Source organism: Elephas maximus, chromosome 8, assembly GCF_024166365.1.
Source record: "Elephas maximus indicus isolate mEleMax1 chromosome 8, mEleMax1 primary haplotype, whole genome shotgun sequence".
Taxonomy (NCBI): domain Eukaryota; kingdom Metazoa; phylum Chordata; class Mammalia; order Proboscidea; family Elephantidae; genus Elephas; species Elephas maximus.
The window spans coordinates 122,432,730-122,453,127 of NC_064826.1; the positions used below are offsets into that span (position 1 = coordinate 122,432,730).

General features: G+C 51.3%; 1 protein-coding gene across 1 annotated transcript in view; it reads right to left on the minus strand.

The window, feature by feature from the left end:
- Positions 1–20,398, minus strand: part of LDB3 (LIM domain binding 3) — a 67,728-nt gene that overhangs the window by 17,546 nt on the left and 29,784 nt on the right. The window contains exons 9-11 of the mRNA XM_049894349.1: positions 11,048–11,230; positions 8,047–8,192; positions 508–916 (exon numbers count right to left, since the gene is read on the minus strand). Coding sequence (XP_049750306.1) covers positions 508–916; positions 8,047–8,192; positions 11,048–11,230 — 738 coding nt within the window. The remainder of the gene's footprint in view (positions 1–507; positions 917–8,046; positions 8,193–11,047; positions 11,231–20,398) is intronic.

The window sequence follows — 20,398 nt, forward strand, 5'->3', positions numbered from 1 at the left end:
CCCCCACACACACATATAAACACACTGTATTCAAATAACACCACCCATTATCCTGGCTTCTAAGCATGAAATGACTTGTTTTCATCTTGGTGTGGGATGGCCACCAAAGCCCTAAGCAGCACGGGCCTGTCTCTGGGAAGACGCAGAAGCAACCCTAAAGGAAAGCTGCATCAAAACCAGCACGGTCAGCCAGCTGGCAACATGCCCAATAAACCTACTGACAAGACTGGTGATTCCCAGAACCTGACCTTAGCCCAAGGGAGAGCTCCTGGCACCAGGCACTGTTCTGGGAGCTTCACCCACGTACCTCATGGAATCCTCCCAACTCCCTGGGGAGGTGGATGTCACGCAGGTGTGGAAGCTAAAGCTCAGAGAGGGTCAGACCAGATGGCGATCCAGAGGACCTGAGGCTGCCCTGCGTGGTGCTTTCACCCTACAGCTCGCCCCCCACACCACAGAGCTCAGACTGTGGGCAGGCACCCAGCCCAGGGGCACGGGGGAACATACCGGATGATACTGTTGCAGTGGCTGCAGAGTGGAGTCCGGCTGCTGGCTGGGAAGCGCTCGGCCCTCTGGACGGTGCCCCTGGCGAGGGGGGATACCTGGGGTCCTGCTGGAGTGTAGGATGGGCCCCCCCTGGGCAGGGGCTGCTTGCTGAGTGATGTGGTACTTATCCCAGGGGCAAACTTCTGGGAGAAGCTGTCTGTCACCCAGGGGGGGCGGCTGGTAGGCTCCGCAGGGCCCCCACTGTAGGTGGCAGGGCTATAGCTTGGGGCGGGTGAGGGGGTATAGGCTGGTGCCGGTGAGGGTGTATAGGTGGGGGCAGATGAAGGAGTGTAGGCAGGAGCAGGGGAGGGGGTGTAGGGAGCTGGACTGTAATTTGCCCCTGGGGATGGGCTGTAGGTAGACGCAGGCACTGCAAGCCAAAGACACCCAAAGGAAAATGCGTCAGGACGTCATTCCCCCTCAACTTCCCTTCTCCTCAGCCAGAGAACAGTAAAGATGACTTTGATATTAGAGCAGCACAATTCTAATTCTTATGGGAGACATACTCCTGAACTTCTTGATGCCAGGTTTTAATCCACAGCAGGGGACAGGGATGGATTACCCAATAAACAAGGTATGCACGGGTTTACTTGTGCTTACTTACTAATCTGTAGTGCACAATTTCACCCACGTGCACTAAAGACAATTAAGCCCCTGCTTACTGGTTAATCCCCCCTGGCAGGGAGCCAAGGAAGTCAGAGGGCAATCTGAGCAGGGCCCTCGGGAGCGAGGCTGCGGCTCAGGCAGGGCTACGGCTATAACTATCTGAAGCTATCCGAAGCTGTGCCGGGCGGGACTCAGAGTCAGGGGTGAGAGTGGGGTCCCTGGGCCAGGAAAGGGTGGGTCGGGGTCAGCACAGCCTTGACTGGAGGACGCCTTCAGCTGCACTCCAACCAGTAATTTGACATCCGAAATGCCTCATTCGGCATGCCCTTGCTGAACCTGGATCTAGTCCAGCCTTGGGACAAGGCAGGTGACTGGCTGCTGAGTTTTTAGGTTTCAGCTTGGATTCATTTAACTGGGGCGAAAGTCTATCTTGGTTTGATTGGGGTGGGAGGGGCCTTGAAGGAGACATTGAGATGCTGGGGGGACCTGTGCTCCCCGCATCGCTTTGGTGGAAACTGGGAGTGTGTCCCAGCGCCTGTTTAAAGGTTGCCAAGGAAGTCAGAGGGTAGGAAGAGTGTGGGGCTGCTCAACTTTTGGAACCCCCTCCTTCAGCTCACCTAGAGCTGAAAAACATTTGGGGCTAATGACACAGCAGGCCTACCGCGGCTGCTTGCCCATGCTGCCCTCCAAACTCCTGGCTTCTGAATGCCCGACTGCCTCCCACCGCGAAGCCTGCATATGCAGACCAGCGACATCTTGCACACACCATCCAGCTGGCCTCCTCTTCCAGTAAGGGAGGTTCCAGAAGCCTCATCTCAGCTCACGGTCTGCTCCTTTGGAAACAGCCCTCATTTTCCCACCCTGGGAAACGCGCTGGGGCAGCTGCCCTCCTCATTCCCAAGTCTGGCCTGGGCAGAATTGACACTGAGGAGTGGTGAGGTAGGGCGCGCATGGGTCTTAGCCCAGAGACGACAGCCTTCCTCAAGGCCTGAGGCCCAGCCCTAGTCCCAGCCTCTGGTCTCTCTCTTTCCCACCTGGTTCCCCTGGGCCTCCTTGGGTGGCCTGTGGTCTAGTGCTCCAACCCTGTACCTCTACTCCCAGGATGACTGGCCCTTCGGAGCTAGGTAACACGGAAAACCCTGTGCTGGGGTGGTAGGTACCAGGCCTGAGCTACTGAAGGGTGAAAGGGGTAAAACCCTCCACAGCCCTCTGTTGGCATACAAAGGTAAGACCCTTCTCCATAAGGCATATTAGGCACCTAACAGATTAGCTGGGTTAGTCCTCACTAGGACGTCTCCTAACTAGGATTTTCATTTGCCCCTAATCCATAAAACCCTCATGTCCTGTAATTCTTCACCTCCAGGAATTGTCACTGATGTCAAGTGGCTTTGCAGAAGGGAAAAGGAGATTAACAGCAGCAGGAGCAAATTTTTCATTTTATTTCAAAAGTAATGGACAAATGCAACACTCTTAAAGTCTTGAGAATGGTGAAACACATTCCTGGTTTTCTGTCTAAAGGAATCTATTGGACAAGAACCAGGGCTTGTTTTGAAGGTCCTGGTGTTGCCCTTTGCCTATATGGTAGAACAGTAATGCTTTTTGAAGATTAACTTGAGCAAAGCCAGGCCAGTGACTGCACTGTGAATGGGAATTTCACAGAGTTTCTGTGAACAGTCCTTGCACTATCCCCTCTACCGGTGAGGTCCCTGAGGCTCAGACAGATCCAGGAAGTGGCAGAGTGAGTCTACAAAGACACTCTTTCTATCACCCCAAGCTGCTTCTGGAAAGAACACAATTCTGAAAGTCTTGGTGACTGTGGGTGTACCCTTTCCTCACTGTCATTGAGGAGTGGCTCTCAACACAGAGCAGACCCCACACTCTGGCATGGAGCACAGCCATCGAAAGCTCTGGGCTCAGCTTCCAGATCTACAATCTGGCTGTGTGTCACTGGGCCAGTCCTTAACATCTCTGTGCCTCTGTTGCTTCATCTACAAGTGGTGATAATTCTTAGTACCTCAAAGGGTTATTACAAGGATTAAGCGATAAAAGTAATATAAAGAACCCTCGTACTTTATCCCTAGTACCACAGTGTGAATGCTACTAAATGTTACTGAGGACGGTAAGAGTTGTGACACTTGGGTCTCAGGGTCATAAGGAAGTGTCAGCTCATCTTAGGGCCTGGTGGTCAGCTAGGGGAGCCCTTTCCAAGTAGACTATGGGATGTGGGGGTGGGAGATGTGATACTTCGAAGTCTGATAACCTGGGATTGCAGGTGAACACAGGGCAACCTGTCCACCTCACAGGAAGTGGTGGGGACCTATTGAAGAGACACAAGTGCAAGCATTTGCAGATTTGTGAAGCCCAAATTCCTGGTGTTATCACCCTCCCTGACAACCCTGCATAACTCCCAAATGCCTAGAAAGGGTCTCAAAATGCTGGTGGAGGGGTGATGTGGGCTGCCACCAGGCAGGGGGTGTGGGGAATGATCTGGCAGAACTTGAGAGCACTTTCATCCTTCTCTGAAAATATATGGGGATTCTGTGGAAAATTTCATTTCCTTTTGTAAAATGGGCTTCTTGGCTAAAAGGGATTAAGAATAATGCTGTCCAATACAGTATCTCTATGTGGCTGCTGAGCCCTTGAAACGCAGCTAGTCCTAATTGAGAAATGCTGAAAGTGTAAAATACACACTGGATTTTAAAGACTTAGTACAACAATGTAGAATATCTCAACAATTATTTTACACTGATTATATGTTGAAAATGATATTCATGCTATCATTTAACTGGCTGTTAACTGGGTTAAACAAAATGTTATTAAAATAAATTTCACCTTCATCATTCCATGTTTTAAAAAATTATTTCTATATATTTATATTGGGTGTGCAACCCTAACCAGAGGGGCCCTGGTGGTGCGGTGGTTAAAATGCTCAGCTGCTAGCCAAACGGGTTTGGTTTTTTTTTGAACCTACCAACCACCAGGTGGGAGTCTTTCCTTAAAGACTGACAACCTTGGAAACCCTATGGGGCAGTTCTACTCCGTCCTATGAGGTACTGTGAGTTGGAATCCTCTGGATGGCAATGGGTTTTACAGGGCCCTAACCAGACCAGATGCTGGTGGCTAAGGCTGGCTGCTAACCAAATGGTTGGAAGTTCAAATCCACCAGATGCTCCTTGAAAAACCCTCTGGGGCACTTCTACTCTGTCCTACAGGGTCACTATGAGTCAGAATCAACTCAATGGCAATTGGTTTGGTTTTTTGTAACCAGACAATAGCCACCATGTACAGGCTGCTTACCCTCTGCTAGCCAAGTCCTTTATGTGTGGTGTTTCATGTAATACTTGATGCAACCAGATGGGGCTAATAATATTTCCATGTCCATTTTATATATGAGGAATTGAGGCTCAGAGAGTTTAAATGCCTACTTCAAAATCATCCAGCTCATGAACTGCCTAGCTGGCTTTACTGAAACTCCAGATGCCCTGGTTAACCACTCAGTAGGCTGCTAAACAGACTAATTTAGCAGGCCTCTTCCAAATCGGGCCCATGCCCACCTTTCCTGCCCCCTCCAGCAGATATCAACTCGATGGCACGGGTTTGGTTTTTTTTTTTTAATTTCCTCTGCCTGGCTGCTATTCTTTACCCTCCTCCCTAAGGCCGTCTGGACTCCCTGATCATCCCCTCTCCTTTCTCTAAGGCCCCACAACCCCAAGGTCACACAGCAGGTCGGAGTCAGGCCCGAATCTGGACCCAGGCTTGGCTATATCCACCCAGGGCTAAAGGCCTTCCCTTCCTCCCAGGCGGCCCGGCAGCTCCCATCCCCACTCCTGGGCGGCTGGTGGGCACCGAGCAGTTGCTTCATGGTCCCCTCCTCTCTGCGCTCTCAAGCGCGGCGGGCGCGCCACCCTCGACCTATCGGGAGAGAGGCGTGATATCCCACCTCGGAGCCCGGGGGTGTTGCTATTTCTGCTTGACGGGAATTCAGCCCGCTTAAATTAGAAGGTGATATTTCATCTCTAATTGGCAAGTTCAAAAGGCTCCTATCGCACACGGCAGCCTCGGGAATGTGTAATTAAACGAGGTGGTTCCTGACTCGTTCCAGGTCGGCCGAGCTCTCCTCAGCGTTGCGGCCCCCGCCCTGCCCGCGGGCCGACGTGGCCACCCCTTCTCCGCCCCTGGGAAGCCCGGGGCCGCGCCGCCTGCACCCTGCCGAGCCCCAGGTGTTCTGGGGAGCGGCCGGCCCGGTCCCGGCGCCAGCGATAAGATTCTGGCTGTGAACTGGGGAGGCCTCGGAGGGAGCTGCAGCGGGGGCCGGCCCCGGCGGCTCCCAGGCCGCGCGCGGGCTCCTCGCTCTCCGGGCCCGGGTCGGGGGAGCCCAGGGAAGGAGCGGAGGGAAGGGGGGAAGCTCAGGCCGGCATTCCTTGCTTCTCCCTGGGCCTGGGGCCTGGGGCCAGCCGCCCCCGACCCAGCCGGGGAAGAGGGAGGTGGAGGCAAGCCCGTCTCCGGCGCGCCCGCCCGCCTCCTTCCCTCCAGGCAGAAATGAGTTAACGTCTGGCTGGCCTGGGAACGCAGCGGAGGGCGCAACCTCCGTTCTCCCTTCACGTCCTATCCGCTAAGGCCCCAGCCTGGGAGAAAGGAGTTAATGGACTTAGGCAAGGTGCGCAGGCCGGGCCAGGCCACGTGAGCCCCGGAGCGGTGCCGCCCCCTGGCGGGCCGGCCGGGGAGAGCTGCCTAGGGCTCCGGGCCCACCCCGGAAGGTGCCAAGTAGGGCCAGCCAGGAAGGGACAGCCCTCCATGCGCCCACTCGCCGCTTCCCATCCATCCAAACTCCTCTCCACCCCACCTCCTGTGTTCCTCAGCTCAGCAGGGGCACGCCATGCCCGCCAGCTTGCAAACCGAAAACCAGAGTTCCACCTGAGAGTTTTTGCCATTGCTGCCCCTTCCAAAATGCTACCCAATCCTGTAGGTTTTTAAGCTCAGAAAATTCTGTCCAATACCTCCTTGCCTCTGGAGGGACAGAGAAGAGTACTTTGCATGTGCCTGACACTGTGCTAGATGCTTCATTAAATCCCGAGAATAGGAGGTAAACATAGTGTCAACCCAATTTTTTAAACTCAGGCCCAGAGACATGACGTACTTTGCCTTAGATGGCACGAGAGTCTGAGGCTTAAAGCTGATGCTAGTACCCACACTCGGCACTGCCGTCAGCATGGGCTTTGCCAGCACAAGGCTAATGGGGCTCCTCAACCCTACACATGGAAGTCCAAGCCCACCAAGCCAAGCTCTTCCTGTCTCATTTCCAGTGTCTCCCACTGTTCCTTAACACGACATGCCTTGAGTCTAGACTTTGTATGTTGCTTTGCCCCATGGCTGCTTGGCAAACTCTTACTCTCTCGCATGATGACACAGTGAATCCTGCTCCAGTAGAATTAGCTAGCTAGTCTTTCCCAAACAAGTCACCAACTCCCTCACATTATCAGTTTTACCACATGTAAAAATGGTACATAGGAAATAGTTTTTTTTTTTTAGGGAAAGAAGTGTATCACTACTGCAAATGGAAAATCATTATTGCTTTCCATAAATTCAAGATGGTTGTAAAAATAAGTATGTTGAAAGCACAATGCTTCCAATGTAAAATGTGCCCCCACACAAAAATCTTCTCTCGCCTCTTCTTGGGAAGGGCACCACTCTGGGGACCCCTGTGATCTCTGGTCACAAGGCATGCAGCTCACAGAACACAGCCTCTCCCCTCCATTCACCCCACCTCACAGGCACCCACTCATCCCATTGTTCTTTCAGGCCCCATGCCTTTGTTGAGCATCTCCGCTGTGCTAGACCTGAGTCGGGTGCTGGGATACAGCGGACAAATCTACCCCAGATGCTCTCCTGGAGTTCAGAGTCAGGGTCTGGTGGGAAGGAGGGGATGCTGGTATCAGTGATCAGGGCCTGGATGCCAGCAGCCCTTCTGTGGACATGTGCTATAGACCAGGACACTCCCTCAGCCTGGGCTTGACCCTGGCTCCCTGGGAAAATAACCTGCTAAACAGCCCTTTGTTTCGCTGAGCAGCCGCAACCAGGGCAGGTGGGGTGCAGGCCAGTCTGAGAGCTGCCCTCCAGCTCTGGACAGCTAACTTTGCCTAGGAAAGAGGGGCACATGGGGCTGAGCTCTTGTCCCTGGGAGGTGGCCTGGACAGTGAGAGTGTAGACTGGAACGGACAACCAGTAAGTCTGCCTGGCGACTCCATGCCAGCTGCTTGGCTGCCTCATCACATGTCTCCATGCCTCCTGGCATCCTCTGCTTTAGCTGAGGAAACTAAAGACCTGAAAGGCTAGTACCCTGCCCAGGATCACACTGTGATGCTGTCACAAAGAAAAAAAAAACAAAAACCAAACCCACTGCTGTTGAGTCAATTCCGATTCATAGCGACCCTATGGGACACAGCAGAAGTGCCCAATGGGGTTTCTAAGGAGCGGCTGGTGGATTTGAACTGCCGATCTTTTGGTTAGCAGCCAAACTCTTAACCAGTGCACCAGCAGGGCTCCTAAAACCCATGGAATTTTCATTATAGCTGCCTGTCTTGAGCCAGAACCTAGACCCACACAGAGAAACAAGCTTCTCTCCTGTAAACCCACTCCTCCCTCACCTTGAGCCTGACAATTTCTTAGAGTGAGGAGGCTCCATCCCTGGCTGGCTCCCCCGGCTGTCTCCCCAAGGCCAGACGTGGGCTCCACAGGATTTGGGCCCACAGTTTGGGAAGGAGGGCTAAGCCTCACCAGCAGGACCTTGCTGACCACCATCCTTCTGGGGATGTGGCCTTGGAGCTGCCACCTTGTTTTCCAACTCCTGGAACCCATACCCAGCCCAGACTGCCCTGTCTCGTTCTGGCATCTCACCTGGCTGATAGACAGAAGGCCGGATGCTGGCTGTGGTCACAACCCGGGGCTTGGACGCAGTGCCAGCCAGGGTCTCACCATAGCTGGTGTGGGCAGCAGGTGCTGGAGAGGTAGCTACCGCAGAGCTGTAGGCAGAAGACTGGGGCCTGGAACCGAGGCGGGAGAGTTAGAAGCCAGAAGGTCAGCCCTACCCTCGCAGCCATGGCAGGCTCGCAGGCTTCCCCATCTCCAGGAGCCTCTGTGCGGGCTGCCAGAGAAAGGCCTTGGGGGCATTAGGGGACAGGAAGCTACTCCGGGGAGGGAGGGCTGTGAATCTAGATAAGAGCAGCGGAGACCACTCTAGAAATAGTCTGTTGCTAGTGCCACCACCTCAGGGGAGATGGACGGGCTTCAGCCAAACGGGGCATAATGACAGCCCTGACCCACCCCCACCCTGGGACAGAACGCCAGCGCAGGCAGCAGTGGGAAGTGCAGAGGCCAGAGAGAGGTCAGAGCTACCCGCCTTCCTCCTCACCTCACCAACACCTTACAGCCTGGGATGCCCTGGTCTCCTCCCCATTCTGTTTTTGCTGGACAGGGCAGCGAAGTCTCAGGTTTCTGGGTGGGAGGGCTCCAGGGAAGGCTCGGAAGCCCCCCAGTCCCCTCCCCCCACATACACACTTCTCTTCCCTGTAGAAGCCCTGCTACCCTCCTCCCATTGGGCTAGCTTTGAAGAGGCCTAGAGCAGCCTTTTCCCAAGTAGGAACCACAGGACCAAAGATACAGGGGAAAAAAAAGAGTCCCCAGCTCACTGGCCCCAAGAAATACTGTTTTCAGCCTCTCCTCTTGGGGAGTCATATGAACTCCAGGAGTTTAGCAGCTTATCTGATCCAATGTTTCCCAATTTCATTTTCCTGTGAAACCCTTCTTTTCCTTTAAAAACTGATGGTCGCCTTACAGAACACGGCCCTGGTCCCTGCATCCCCTGCTCTTCCAGGTCCCAACGGGGCCCATGCGACCATGCCCAGGTCAAACAGGTCATTTGAGGGAGTGCTGGAGAGGTGAGCTCCTGAAAATATGCCCCCCTGCCCCATGGCCACCTGCTTGCCTTCCGCCTCTTCCCCATGGGCCCCGGGCCCACCCATCCCAAGCCCTGCCAGGCAGAGGTATAGGATGAGGGAGTGCCTTCCTCTCTGGGACTCTGGGAGGGTGGTGACAGTGGGTATCCATGGGGACCTGGGGTCCCTAGCTTCCACCGTGGTAAGAGAAGGCCAAGGGTCCAGGAGTCTCATCCAGACCCTCCCCCAGTGGGGGATGCTTTGTAGCCTCCCAGCCTCCCAGGAGTTACGGTCCAGTGTTGGGGATTGGTGTTGGAGCAGGAGTGGAGGCTGAAGGCAGCCATTGAAAATTCTGCGGCCATGCTTCAAAGAAAGGCTGGGTCTCAGTCGGCCTCCCATTGGCCCCTCTGGCTCAGTACCAGCCCATGTGCAAGAAGGGGAGGTAGCTGGGCCCAGAGTGTCATCTCTTGGCCCCTCTGCTCCAGCCTGTTGCTCCACGGGCAGGCTCTGGGCCCCTCTCCAAGTCCCTCCCAGGCCAAGTTCTCTTGCCAAGGCCAAGGGAGGCCTGAGGCTCAGGGAGCTCTGTGGTGGGCCCCAAGTCACAGAGGCCTGGGGCACGGTCCCCAGGGACAAGGCTAAATGGCCTTGCACCTCCAGCTTCTAGAGTTCCCCCATCCAAACTCGACCACAGAGACACTCCAGGGCCCCAAATAACCTGGGAGAGATCTGTAGATCCATTTCTTACCCACCTCAGAGTTTCTTCTTTATGCAGGTAGCAAGGCCCTTATGTGAAGAGCTTCTGGTGTGGGGAGGGGAAGCAGCTGGCTAAGTGTCCTCAGGAAGTGGGATTAAAAACTCCCAGAGGCCCAGGGCCAGGCTCAGCCCCTGAGGCTGGAGTGGGGCTAGGAAAACGGTGGGCTAGGCACCATGTGGGCCATTGTAAAGCGTGGGGTGAGGTGCAGCAGCCAGGCCAGCTGGCCAGTGTGCCCACCCTCAGTCCCACCTCAGGCTGCACCACAGATCTGCAAGCCCTGACGCAGAGACTGATGTCCTCCTCCGCAGAAGCCCTCATAGAAAGCCAGGATCTGACCCCAAACACCCAACTCACAGCTCCACAATGCCCAGAAAGACAATTGGGCCCTCCTGGCCTGTTGGACTACCTGGCAGCTCTGCAACAACCTGTCCAGACTGCCTCTCTCCCTGCCCGCACCTCACTGTGCCTCCCTCCTCTCCCCTTGGGGTCTTTGGCTGGCTGGGAATAACTGGAAGTCCTGGCGATCATTTAAGACGCATGTCTATGTGCTGAGCGTTTTATGTGCATTTGTTTCTGTCCCAACCCTGTAAGGTTGGTGGTACATTAAACATCTTAATAGACGAGGAAACTGAGGCTCAGAGAGGTGAAGTCACTTTCTCCTGGTTACCACTAGTAAGTGGCAGGGCAGAGATTTAAATCCCAGACACCAGGTGCCTCTTGAGTCAAGATCAAGTGAGGCTTGATAGAGAAGAGAGGGTAGGGGAGGAGGGCAAGTTAATGGCTAAATACTACCTCACCAAATCTGACCTGCCTTCTGTGGTCAGCCCACTGCCCTCTCCTCCATGCAGCCTCCCTTGACTTCCCTGACTCACAGGGATGACTTTTATTCTCTCAAACCTGAGTTCTAGGAACAATGACTTCCCACACAAAGCACTGAACCTTGAGAACATTATCTCTTCTGCTATCTCCTTTGGAGGTGTGTGACTCTTCTTTCTTCCGGGCAGGGAAATACCCACCCCTGCTTCTGTCCTCAGCCACAGGTGGTACATTCACTTGAAACACTCCCAGCTCCCCCTCACACCCAGCACCTCACAGTGCTGGGCTTGGCCTCCTCGTGGCCCCAGGGCCTGAACCACTGAGCAAAGCTGCCAACAGGTGGACTCAGGGCCAGCCTTTCTGGCCTCCCTTCCCAATGGTTAGGGCCAGTTACCTTGGGCTGTCCACAGGGCTGGAGGCAGAGGCTGTGGTGGAGGCGGTGGCAGCAGTGGCAGTGGCTGTGGCCAGGGGAGGCAAGGCTGTGCTGGGAGAGGCAGCAGTGGGCAGCTGAGCGGAAGCGGGCAGCAGCAGGGTGGTGGCAGGGCTGGTGCACACTGGAGCATGCTCAATAGGGGTGCTGACAAGGCAGGCCAAAAAGAAAACAGGTCAGCGGGGCACTGAGACCCTGTAACAGAGGCATGCTGAGTGGAGGGACCGTGGGTACTGCAAAGGGCACAGGAGCTTCGAGTGGGCGTGTCCTCCGGCAGAAGGACCCTTTTCCTGGGAGCCCGGCCTTGACAGGCTCAGGGAAGGAGCCCCTCCAGGACCCTGGATGGCAGCCCTGAGACCAGGGTGAGGGGTGGGACTCTTGAGAGGTGTCACGTGCACAGAAACAGTCTCAATCTTGGAGGGATTCCTTCCTCCCCAATTTTCTGTATTTCCTATTTTTTAATTCATCAGCTTGTGTTATAAAAGCATAGTATGGTGGAATACCAGAGTGAATTAGCAACCCAGGTGATTCCTCCACCCTGCATTCCTTTCCCTTTTGCCCTCCTGCACTTAGTCAGGGGCCTACACTGTCTCTGGAAGAGATGAGACAGCAAGCAAGGCAGAGGTCAGATAGTTGAGAGTTAAGGGCTTAGGCTCTGGGGAATGAGAGCCTGGACTTTAGGCTCAGAAGGGCTCAGGGCACTGACAACACATTTGGAGGATGGAGGAAGGCTACCTCATGCCAGACAGGTCAAGGTCATCTGGACCAGGAAGGTACCATGTGGTGTGGGGGTTTCGAGAATAAAGGCGTTGGTGACTCTCTTCTGTGTAATCCCTGGGGAAGTGGAAAGACCTGAGGGTGCTCCATGCCCATGGGGCAGGAGACCCGAGGCAGACCCCAGGTCTCCTTGTACTTGGAGCTCCAGAGAGTTTCTTGGACGTGGCCCTTGGGTGCCTGGAGATCTGAAAGGCCTGTAATTGGGAACAAGAGTGGCGACCACTGTGCCAGTGGGGACCAACGTGACCAGATGGGAGGCTGAGGATATTCTGGCAGATGCCAGTACAGGTTGACCACGACCGAGGACTGGGGGCCCCCACTCCCCAACTCTGAACGCCTTGGCATTCTGCAAGCTCTTCTCTCCAAAGTCCTACAGGAATGAGAGGAGCAGTTAGAGCCTGGGTGGACTGGAATTAGGTTTCTATCACCTGACAAATGGGCCAGAGAATCAAAATTAAATTATAGGAAAGCAAAGAAATGTACATTCTTTACTCATTTGGGTCTGTGGACTAAGATTTGCATGGTAACCCCATGTATGCCACAGTAGAACTGTGTACCATAGGGTTTTCAATGGCTGATTTTTCAGAACTAGACTGCCAGGCCTTTCTTCTGAGGCATCTCTTGGGGGAATTCAAACCTCAACCTTTTGGTTAGTAACCAAGTATATTATATACTTGTACCACCTAGGGACTCCCCTTTTTCCTATACTATGTAATTCTGTGTCTGCCAGTTTGTCATACTATGGTAGCTTGCATATTGCTGTGATATTAGAAAATTTGCTACCGATATTTCAAATACCAGAAGAGTCACCCTTGGTGGACAAGTTTCAGTGGAGCTTCCAGACCAAGACAGACTACAAAGAAGGACCTGGAAGTCTACTTCTGGAAAAATTGGCCAGTGAAAACCTTATGAATAGCAGTGGAACACTGATATAGTGTCAGTAGATGAGCCCCTCAGGTTGGAAGGCACTCAAAATATGACTGGGGAATAGCTGCCTCCTCAAAGTAGAAAAAAAAAAAAAAAAAATTTTTTTTTTTTTTTTTTTTGTGTGGAGTCGACCTTAATTACATGGATGGAGTCAAGTTTTCGGGACCTTCATTTGCTGATGTGGCACAACTGAAAATAAGAAGGAACAGCTGTAAACATCCACTAATAATCGGAATGCCGGATGCACACAGTACAAATCTAGGAAAATCGGAAGTTATCAAAAATGAAATGGAATGCATAAACATTGATATGCTAGGCATTAGTGAGCTGAAATGGACTGGTACTGGCCATTTTGAATTAGACAATCATATGGTTTACTATGCCAGGAATGACAAATTGAAGAGGCATGGCGTCACATTCATCATCAAAAAGAACATTTCAAGATCCATCCTGAAGTACACTGCTGTCAGTGACAGGATAATATCCATACACCTACAAGGAAGGCCAGTTAATACGACTAATATTCAAATTTACGCACCAACCACTAAGGCCAAAGATGAAGAGATTGAAGATTTTTACCAATTTCTGTGGTTTGAAATTGATCAAACACACAATCAAGATGCATTGATAATTACTGGTGATTGGAATGCAAAAGTTGGAAACAAAGAATGATTGGTAGTTGAAAAATATGGTCTTGGTGATAGAAATGATGCCGGAGATCGCATAATACAATTTTGCAAAACCAATGGCTTCTTCACTGCAAATACCTTTTTTCAACAACATAAATGGTGATTATACAAGTGGATCTCGCCAGGTGGAAAACACAACAATCAAATTGACTGTATCTGTGAAGAGAGACCATAGAAAACCTCAATATCATCAGTCAGAACAAGGCCAGGGGCCAACCGCATAACAGACCATCGATTACTCATACCTAAGTTCAAATCGAAGTTGAAAATTAGAACAAGTCCAGGAGAGCCAAAGTACAACCTTGGGTAGATCCCACCTGAATTTAGAGACCATCTCTAATTAGAATTGAACACTAATGAATGAAGACCAGATGAGTTGTAGAATGACATCAAGGACATCATACATGAAGAAAGCCAGAGGTCATTAAAAAGAAAGGGAAGAAAGAAAAGACCAAAATGGACGTCAGAAGAGACTCTGAATGTTGCTCTTGAATGTAGAGCAGCTAAAGCGACCAGAAGCAATGATGACGTAAAAGAGCTAAACAGAAAATTCCAAAGGGTGGCTTGAGAAGACAAGTACCATAATGAAATGTGCAAAGACCTGGAGACAGAAAACCAACAGGGAGGAACACACTGGGCATTTCTAAAGCTGAAAGAACTGAAGAAAAAATTCAAGTCTCGGGTTGCAATACTGAAGGATTCTATGGGCAAAATACTGAACAATGCGGCAAGCCTCAAAAGAAGCTGAAAGGAATACATAGAGTCACTGTAGCACAAAGAATTCGTTGATGTTCAGCCATTTCAGGACGTAGCATACAATCAAAAACCGATGGTACTGAAGCGAGAAGTCCAAGCTGCACTGAAGCCACTGGCGAAAAACAAGGCTTCAGGAATTGGAGGAATACCAATTGAAACGTCTCAACAAATGGATGCACTGCTGGAAGTGCTAACTTGTCTCTGCCAAGAAATTTGGAAGACAGTTAGTTGGTCGATTGGCTGGAAGAGATTCGTGTTTGTACCCATTCCAAAGAAAGGTGATTCAACTGAATGCAGAAATTACTGAACATTATAATTAATATCACACACAAGTAGAATTTTGCTGAAGATATTCAAAAGTGGCTGCAGCAGTACATGGACAGGGAACTGCCAGAAATTCAAGCTGGATTCAAAGGAGGACATGGAACGAGCGATATCATTACTGATGTCATATAGATTATGGCTGAAAGCAGAGAATACCAGAAAGATGTTTACCTAGGTTTTATTGACTATGCTGAGGCATTCGACTGTGTGGATCATAACAAATTATGGATAACAATGTGGAGAATGGGAATTCCAGAACACTTAATTGTGCTAATAAGGAACCTGTACTTAGACCAAGAGGCAGTTGTTTGAACAGAACAATGGGATACCACGTGGATTAAAGTTAAGAAAGGTGTGCATCAGGGTTATATCCTTTTACCATACTTATTCAATGTGTACGCTGAGAAAATGGTCTGAGAAGCTGGACTATATGAAGAAGAACGGGGCATCAGGATTGGAGGAAGACTCATTAACAACCTGCTATATGCAGATGACACAACCCTGCCTGCTGAAAGTGAAGAGGACTTGAAGCACTTACTGATGAAGATCAAAGGCTACAACCTTCAGTATGGATTGTACCTCAACATAAAGAAAACAAAAATGCTCACAAGTGGACCAAAAAGCAACATCATGATAAACAGAAAAAATATCAAAGATGTCATTTTGCTTGGATCCATAATCAACGCCCATGGAAGCAGTGGTCAAGAATTCAAACGATGCATTGCATTGGGCAAATCTGCTGCAAAAGACCTCTTTAAAATTTTAAAAAGCAAAGATGTCACTTTAAGGACTAAGGTGTGCCTGACCCAAGCCATGGTGTTTTCAATCACCTCATATGCATGTGAAAACTGAACAATGAATAAGGAAAACCAAAAAACCAAACCCCCTGTGTAGAGTTGATTCGACTCATAGCAACCCTACAGGACAGAGGAGAGCTGCCCCATAGAGTTTCTGAGGAGCACCTGGTGGATTTGAACTGCTGACCTCTTGGTAAGCAGCTATAGCACTTAACCACTACCCCACCAGGGTTTCCTGAATAAGGAAGATCAAGAAGAATTGACGCCTTTGAATTATGATGCTGGCAAAGAATACTGACTATACCATGGACTACCAAAAGAACAAACAAATCTGTTTTCGAAGAAGTATAGCCAGAATGCTCCTTAAAAGCAAGGATGGCCAGACTTTGTCTCACATACTTCGGACATGTTATCAAGACGGATCAGTTGCTGGAGAAGGACATCATGCTTGAATAATGTAGGGGGTCATGGAAAAAGAGGAAGACCCTCAATGAGATGGACTGACACAGTGGCTGCAACATCGAGCTCAAGCATAACAATGATTGTGAGGATGGCACAGGACTGGGCAGTATTTCGTTCTGTTGTACACAGGATCACTATGAGTTGGCACCTATCAACAACAACAGCTGTGTAATTCATCTATTGACCTCATACTACGTGTAGGCACTATGACTTTAACTCTGCACAGGAGCCCTCTGATGTGCGTATTACTAACTTTATTTCACAGATGAGGAAACAGGCTGAAAGAACTCAATTGCTCAAAGTCCTGTTGTTGTTAGGTGCTGTACTATCGAGTCAATTTTTGACCCATAGCAAGTCCGTGTTTCAGAGTAGAACTGCCCCATCAGCTTTTCTAGGGTGTAATCTTTACAGGAAGGAGCTCGGTGGTGTAGTGGTTGAGTGCTTGGCTGCTAACCAGAAGGCTGATATTCGGCTCCGAGGGAGAAAGATGTGGCAGTCTTGGAAACCCTATGGGGCAGTTCTGCTCTGTCCTATAGGATTGCTCTAAGTAAGAACTGACTTGACGGCAAGGCAATGGGATTTGGGGGTCTTTACAGGAGCAGATTGGGAAGCCTTTTTCCCACAGAGCTGGAGCTGCTGAGTGGGTTCAAACTGCCATTCTTTCAGTTAGCAGCGAAGTGCTTAACCATTATGCCAGCAGGGCTCCTTGCTCAAGGTTCTGGAATATCAACAGTGACAGCAGAATCTGCCTGAGGGGCTTTTTTGATTTGAAGCCTGGGCCAGTACCTCAAGTGGTAAAGAAAAAAAAACCTCTTGCTGTGATGAACCATGTAGACTCTTCCCCCCAGTAAAAGCCACTCTTCTAGTTGGGAATAAGCAGAATAACAATGGCTCTGTCTACCCAGTGCTCCCTACAGACCAGGCCTTGTGCTCAACAGCTACAGGAACATCACCCAGTGGATCCTTCCCACCTTCTGGGCGACTGGTATGGCCATGCCCACTTTATAGCTTAGGAACCTGGGCCCCAGAAAGATTGAGTCTCTGGTTAACCATCACACAGAGAAGGGTGTGAGTCCTAATTGCTATGTGGAGGCCATACTTCTCAAACTTTAGTGTGCAGAACTGAAATCACCCAGGGAACCGTGTTAAAATACAGGTTCTGCTGTGGTGGGTTGGGTGGGGCTCAGAGTTTGCATCTCTCACAAGCTCCAGGGGATGCCGATGCTGAGGGCCCGTGGGTCACTTTGTGAGTGGCAAGTACTACAGAGGTCTGTTCCAGGTAGGTTAGCACTGCAGGGTTGCTCTCCCTCAGCTGGTAAGGTGTGTAGTAAAGAAAGGCAAGAAATAGTGTGAGAGGGTCGGAAAGAGCTGGAGAAGTAGTTAGGTCCTGGGTTGACTGCCCTTCTTGTATAAGAAGCATTGTGATGGGCAAGTGGGCAGTGGCCATGTCCTACTCAGCCCTTCACCTCTCTGGGTTCAGAGAGGAGGCCTTGGGCAGCCCAGCTCACAGGCCTGCAGCAGTAGCTGGCTCTTGGCCCTTGCATGAGGTTGCTCACCACGAAGGAACTGCACTCTGGAAGCCATGCTTAGGATGTGGCTGCCTAGAGAAGGAGCTGTAGGCCCCAAAGCCATACCACTGAGCTGGCTGCTCAGACAACTTCTCATGCCATGGGCAGGTAAGGCCCAAGCTGACTCAGGTCACGGTTTCCTCTATCTGCTTTTCCCTGACCTTGCTGCATGCTCCCATTGGGCCACTGAACTGAGAACACTGAACAGGACAGGAGTGATGACAATGTCCAGGCTGGGGAGAGTATTCTGCAGAACAAATGGAAGTTGATGACTTTGCCTGTCCCCTTTGCTCCAATTCATTGTCACACCAGTTTATCCACTGCTCTCCCCAGCCATAACTCCAAATGAACCCTGGATTCCAGGGGATAGAGTTGGAGCTGGACATGGGCCCTAGAGAAATTCATTATCTATCCCATGGTCTGGACAAAGGTCCCTGCCTGGTATATGAGGGCATGCACCTGAGCCGGCTCTGCTGCTTGGGTTCTTGATGAGAAGCATCCTTTCTAAAACCACTGTGGACATTGAGCAGCCAGGGCTTCGGGGAGGTAGGATTGACACTGAAGGACATCTTGAAGGATCTTGGGTTTTTGTCCAGGTCAGCTGCTGCCTGAAGTTCATGAACTCCCAGGAACCCCCAAAAGGGGGCACCAGGAGGCAAGGCTGCAGAACACTCACTTGGCCCTAGATTCACTCCTAGAGACAGTGTCCATGAGATCACCCCAGCCTGGCCCTGGATTCTACAATTGCTTCCTGAAGTAGTCATGATTCACTTTAAACATCTTAGTGAAAACCAAACCAAATCACACTATACTCAAATGGTCCCAGCTGTATAGAGAGGGTGTTAGGGATTGAATTGTATCCCCAAAAATGTGTGTCAACTTGGCTAGGCCATGATTCCCAGTATTGTGTGGCTGTCCACCATTCTGTGATCTGATATGATTATCCTATGTATTGTAAATCCTAACCTCTATGTGTTTATGAGCAGGATTAGAAGCAGTTATGTTAACGAGGCAGGACTCCAACTACAAGATTAGGTTGTATTTTGAGTCCATCTCCTCTGACATATAAGAGAGTGGAGCAGAGAGAGGGGCCTCACTGACACCAAGCAAGAAGAGCCAGGAGTGGAGCATGTCCTTTGCACCTGAAGTCCCTGCACTGAGAAGCTCCTAGACCAGGGGAAGACTGATGACAAGCACCTTCCCCTAGAACTGACAGAAAGAGAAAATTTGCCTGGAGGTGGCACCCTGAATTCAGACTTCCAGTCTCCTACACTGTGACAGAATAAATATCTGTTTGTTAAAGCCATACATTTGTGGTACTTCTGTTATAGCAACACTAGATAACTCAGAGGGCACCCTCAAAAGGAGAAACACATCCTGGCACAATCCTTTTTTTAGTTCATCTCTTCCCTCAACCCAGTGGGTATCAAGGTAGAGGGTGCCAACCGGTGCCCCCTCTGTTGTGAGTACCTTGGTGGTGGGAATGGTGGCACTCAGTGGTGCTATTATTGATGGCAACGATATTAGGTACAGAAAGCACGAGGATGGTATTGGTGGTAGTGCTGATCTTGGGGTTTGTGGTCACTGGGCTCAGGTTGGAACTGCTGGTGATGGTGGCAATATTGTGCTTGGTACCGATGGTGCTGGGGGTGGTTGCCATGATGGGATGATGATGCTTCTGTGTTGAGTATTGATGATGGTGGTGATGTTGTGGCTGGCCTTTGTGTTAGTTAAGAGAGTAGAATATGAAAATCCGTGTTGATTGGTGATGATAAGGTCAGTCAGGTGGTCAGTCTTGAAATTGCTGTTTACGCTGTCAGCACAGAGGCTGCATTCTGGAAATCTTGCTGCCTGACGACTTAAGGGCGGCCCTGACCACGTCACTTTGCCGTAGGGCTGCTGCCCTGCCCAACTCCAGGAGCCCCATCTACAGGGCCGTCTATGTGAATGACACCCTCCAGGGCTACGCAGCGCACAGCTATCCCCAAAGGCTGTAGTGGGGACGGTGCCCTGCTCTTCAGCTCTGCAACCTTTGCTAATCCCACACTGCCTTCAGAATAAATTCAAAATCCCATCGCCTAGCATTTCCAACCTGGATCACTCCAACTGTGACATCCTCTGCACTTCCTAGGTTCCAGTCAAAGTGGTTACCTCAGGGTTCTGGGACCCGCCATGTTTTCATCAGCTTCTCTGCTTCCTCTGTACATGTCCAGCTTTCCCTATCTGCATGTGCCCGAATCCTAACCATTCCTGAAGATCAAACACACAGACCCTTCTTCTAAGAAACATTCTCTGACCCTTCAGCTGGAGGCACTCCTTGTCTCTGGACCCCACGCCCTGTTAAAGGGTCCTCTTTCAACCCTGCATTACAGCCAGTCACATCCATACTGGCCTAGTCTCATTTCTTTAGCACCTGCAGCAGCCAAGCATGGCACGGCACCTCGACAAGTGCCTACAGACACTGAATGCTGAGTGAGGACATCTCTCAAAGAGCTTTACCTGGACCCCTGGCCTGGGGCCACTGAGGCGCTGCATGCAGGGGCCTGGGCTAGTGGGGAAGGCACAGTCAGGATGGAAAGCAAACAGGAGCCTTTCTGGGCTTCAACCAGGTGGCTCTGAGAAGGCTCTGACAGGTTTGGGGCTAGGGACGGGGGCTGCACCCCAGCCTGTTCCGAGTGATTGGCTTAGGTCCTCCCCCAGTCTCCAGCTGCCTGACTGCTGGGGGTAGCCCCATGCCCCACGACCTACCTTTGGGTCTTGGAAGTTCTCAGTAAAAAGGCAGCTAAATATGGGTGTGTGCTCCAGGATGCCTAAATGTAGGGAGGAGTACTGCTTCTGCTCCTCATGGATCCCCCTGTCTGTGTGACAGGGATCCATGGCTTTGCCTGGCCCTGGCCCCGTAGTCAGATTGTTGGAAGCAGGAAGAGGTGGGGGACCATGGTGGAACAGGCTGGTGAAGGCTCTGGGAGCATCTCAGGTGGGTGGGCAGGACAGAGCAGCCTCGCTGGCCTGCCC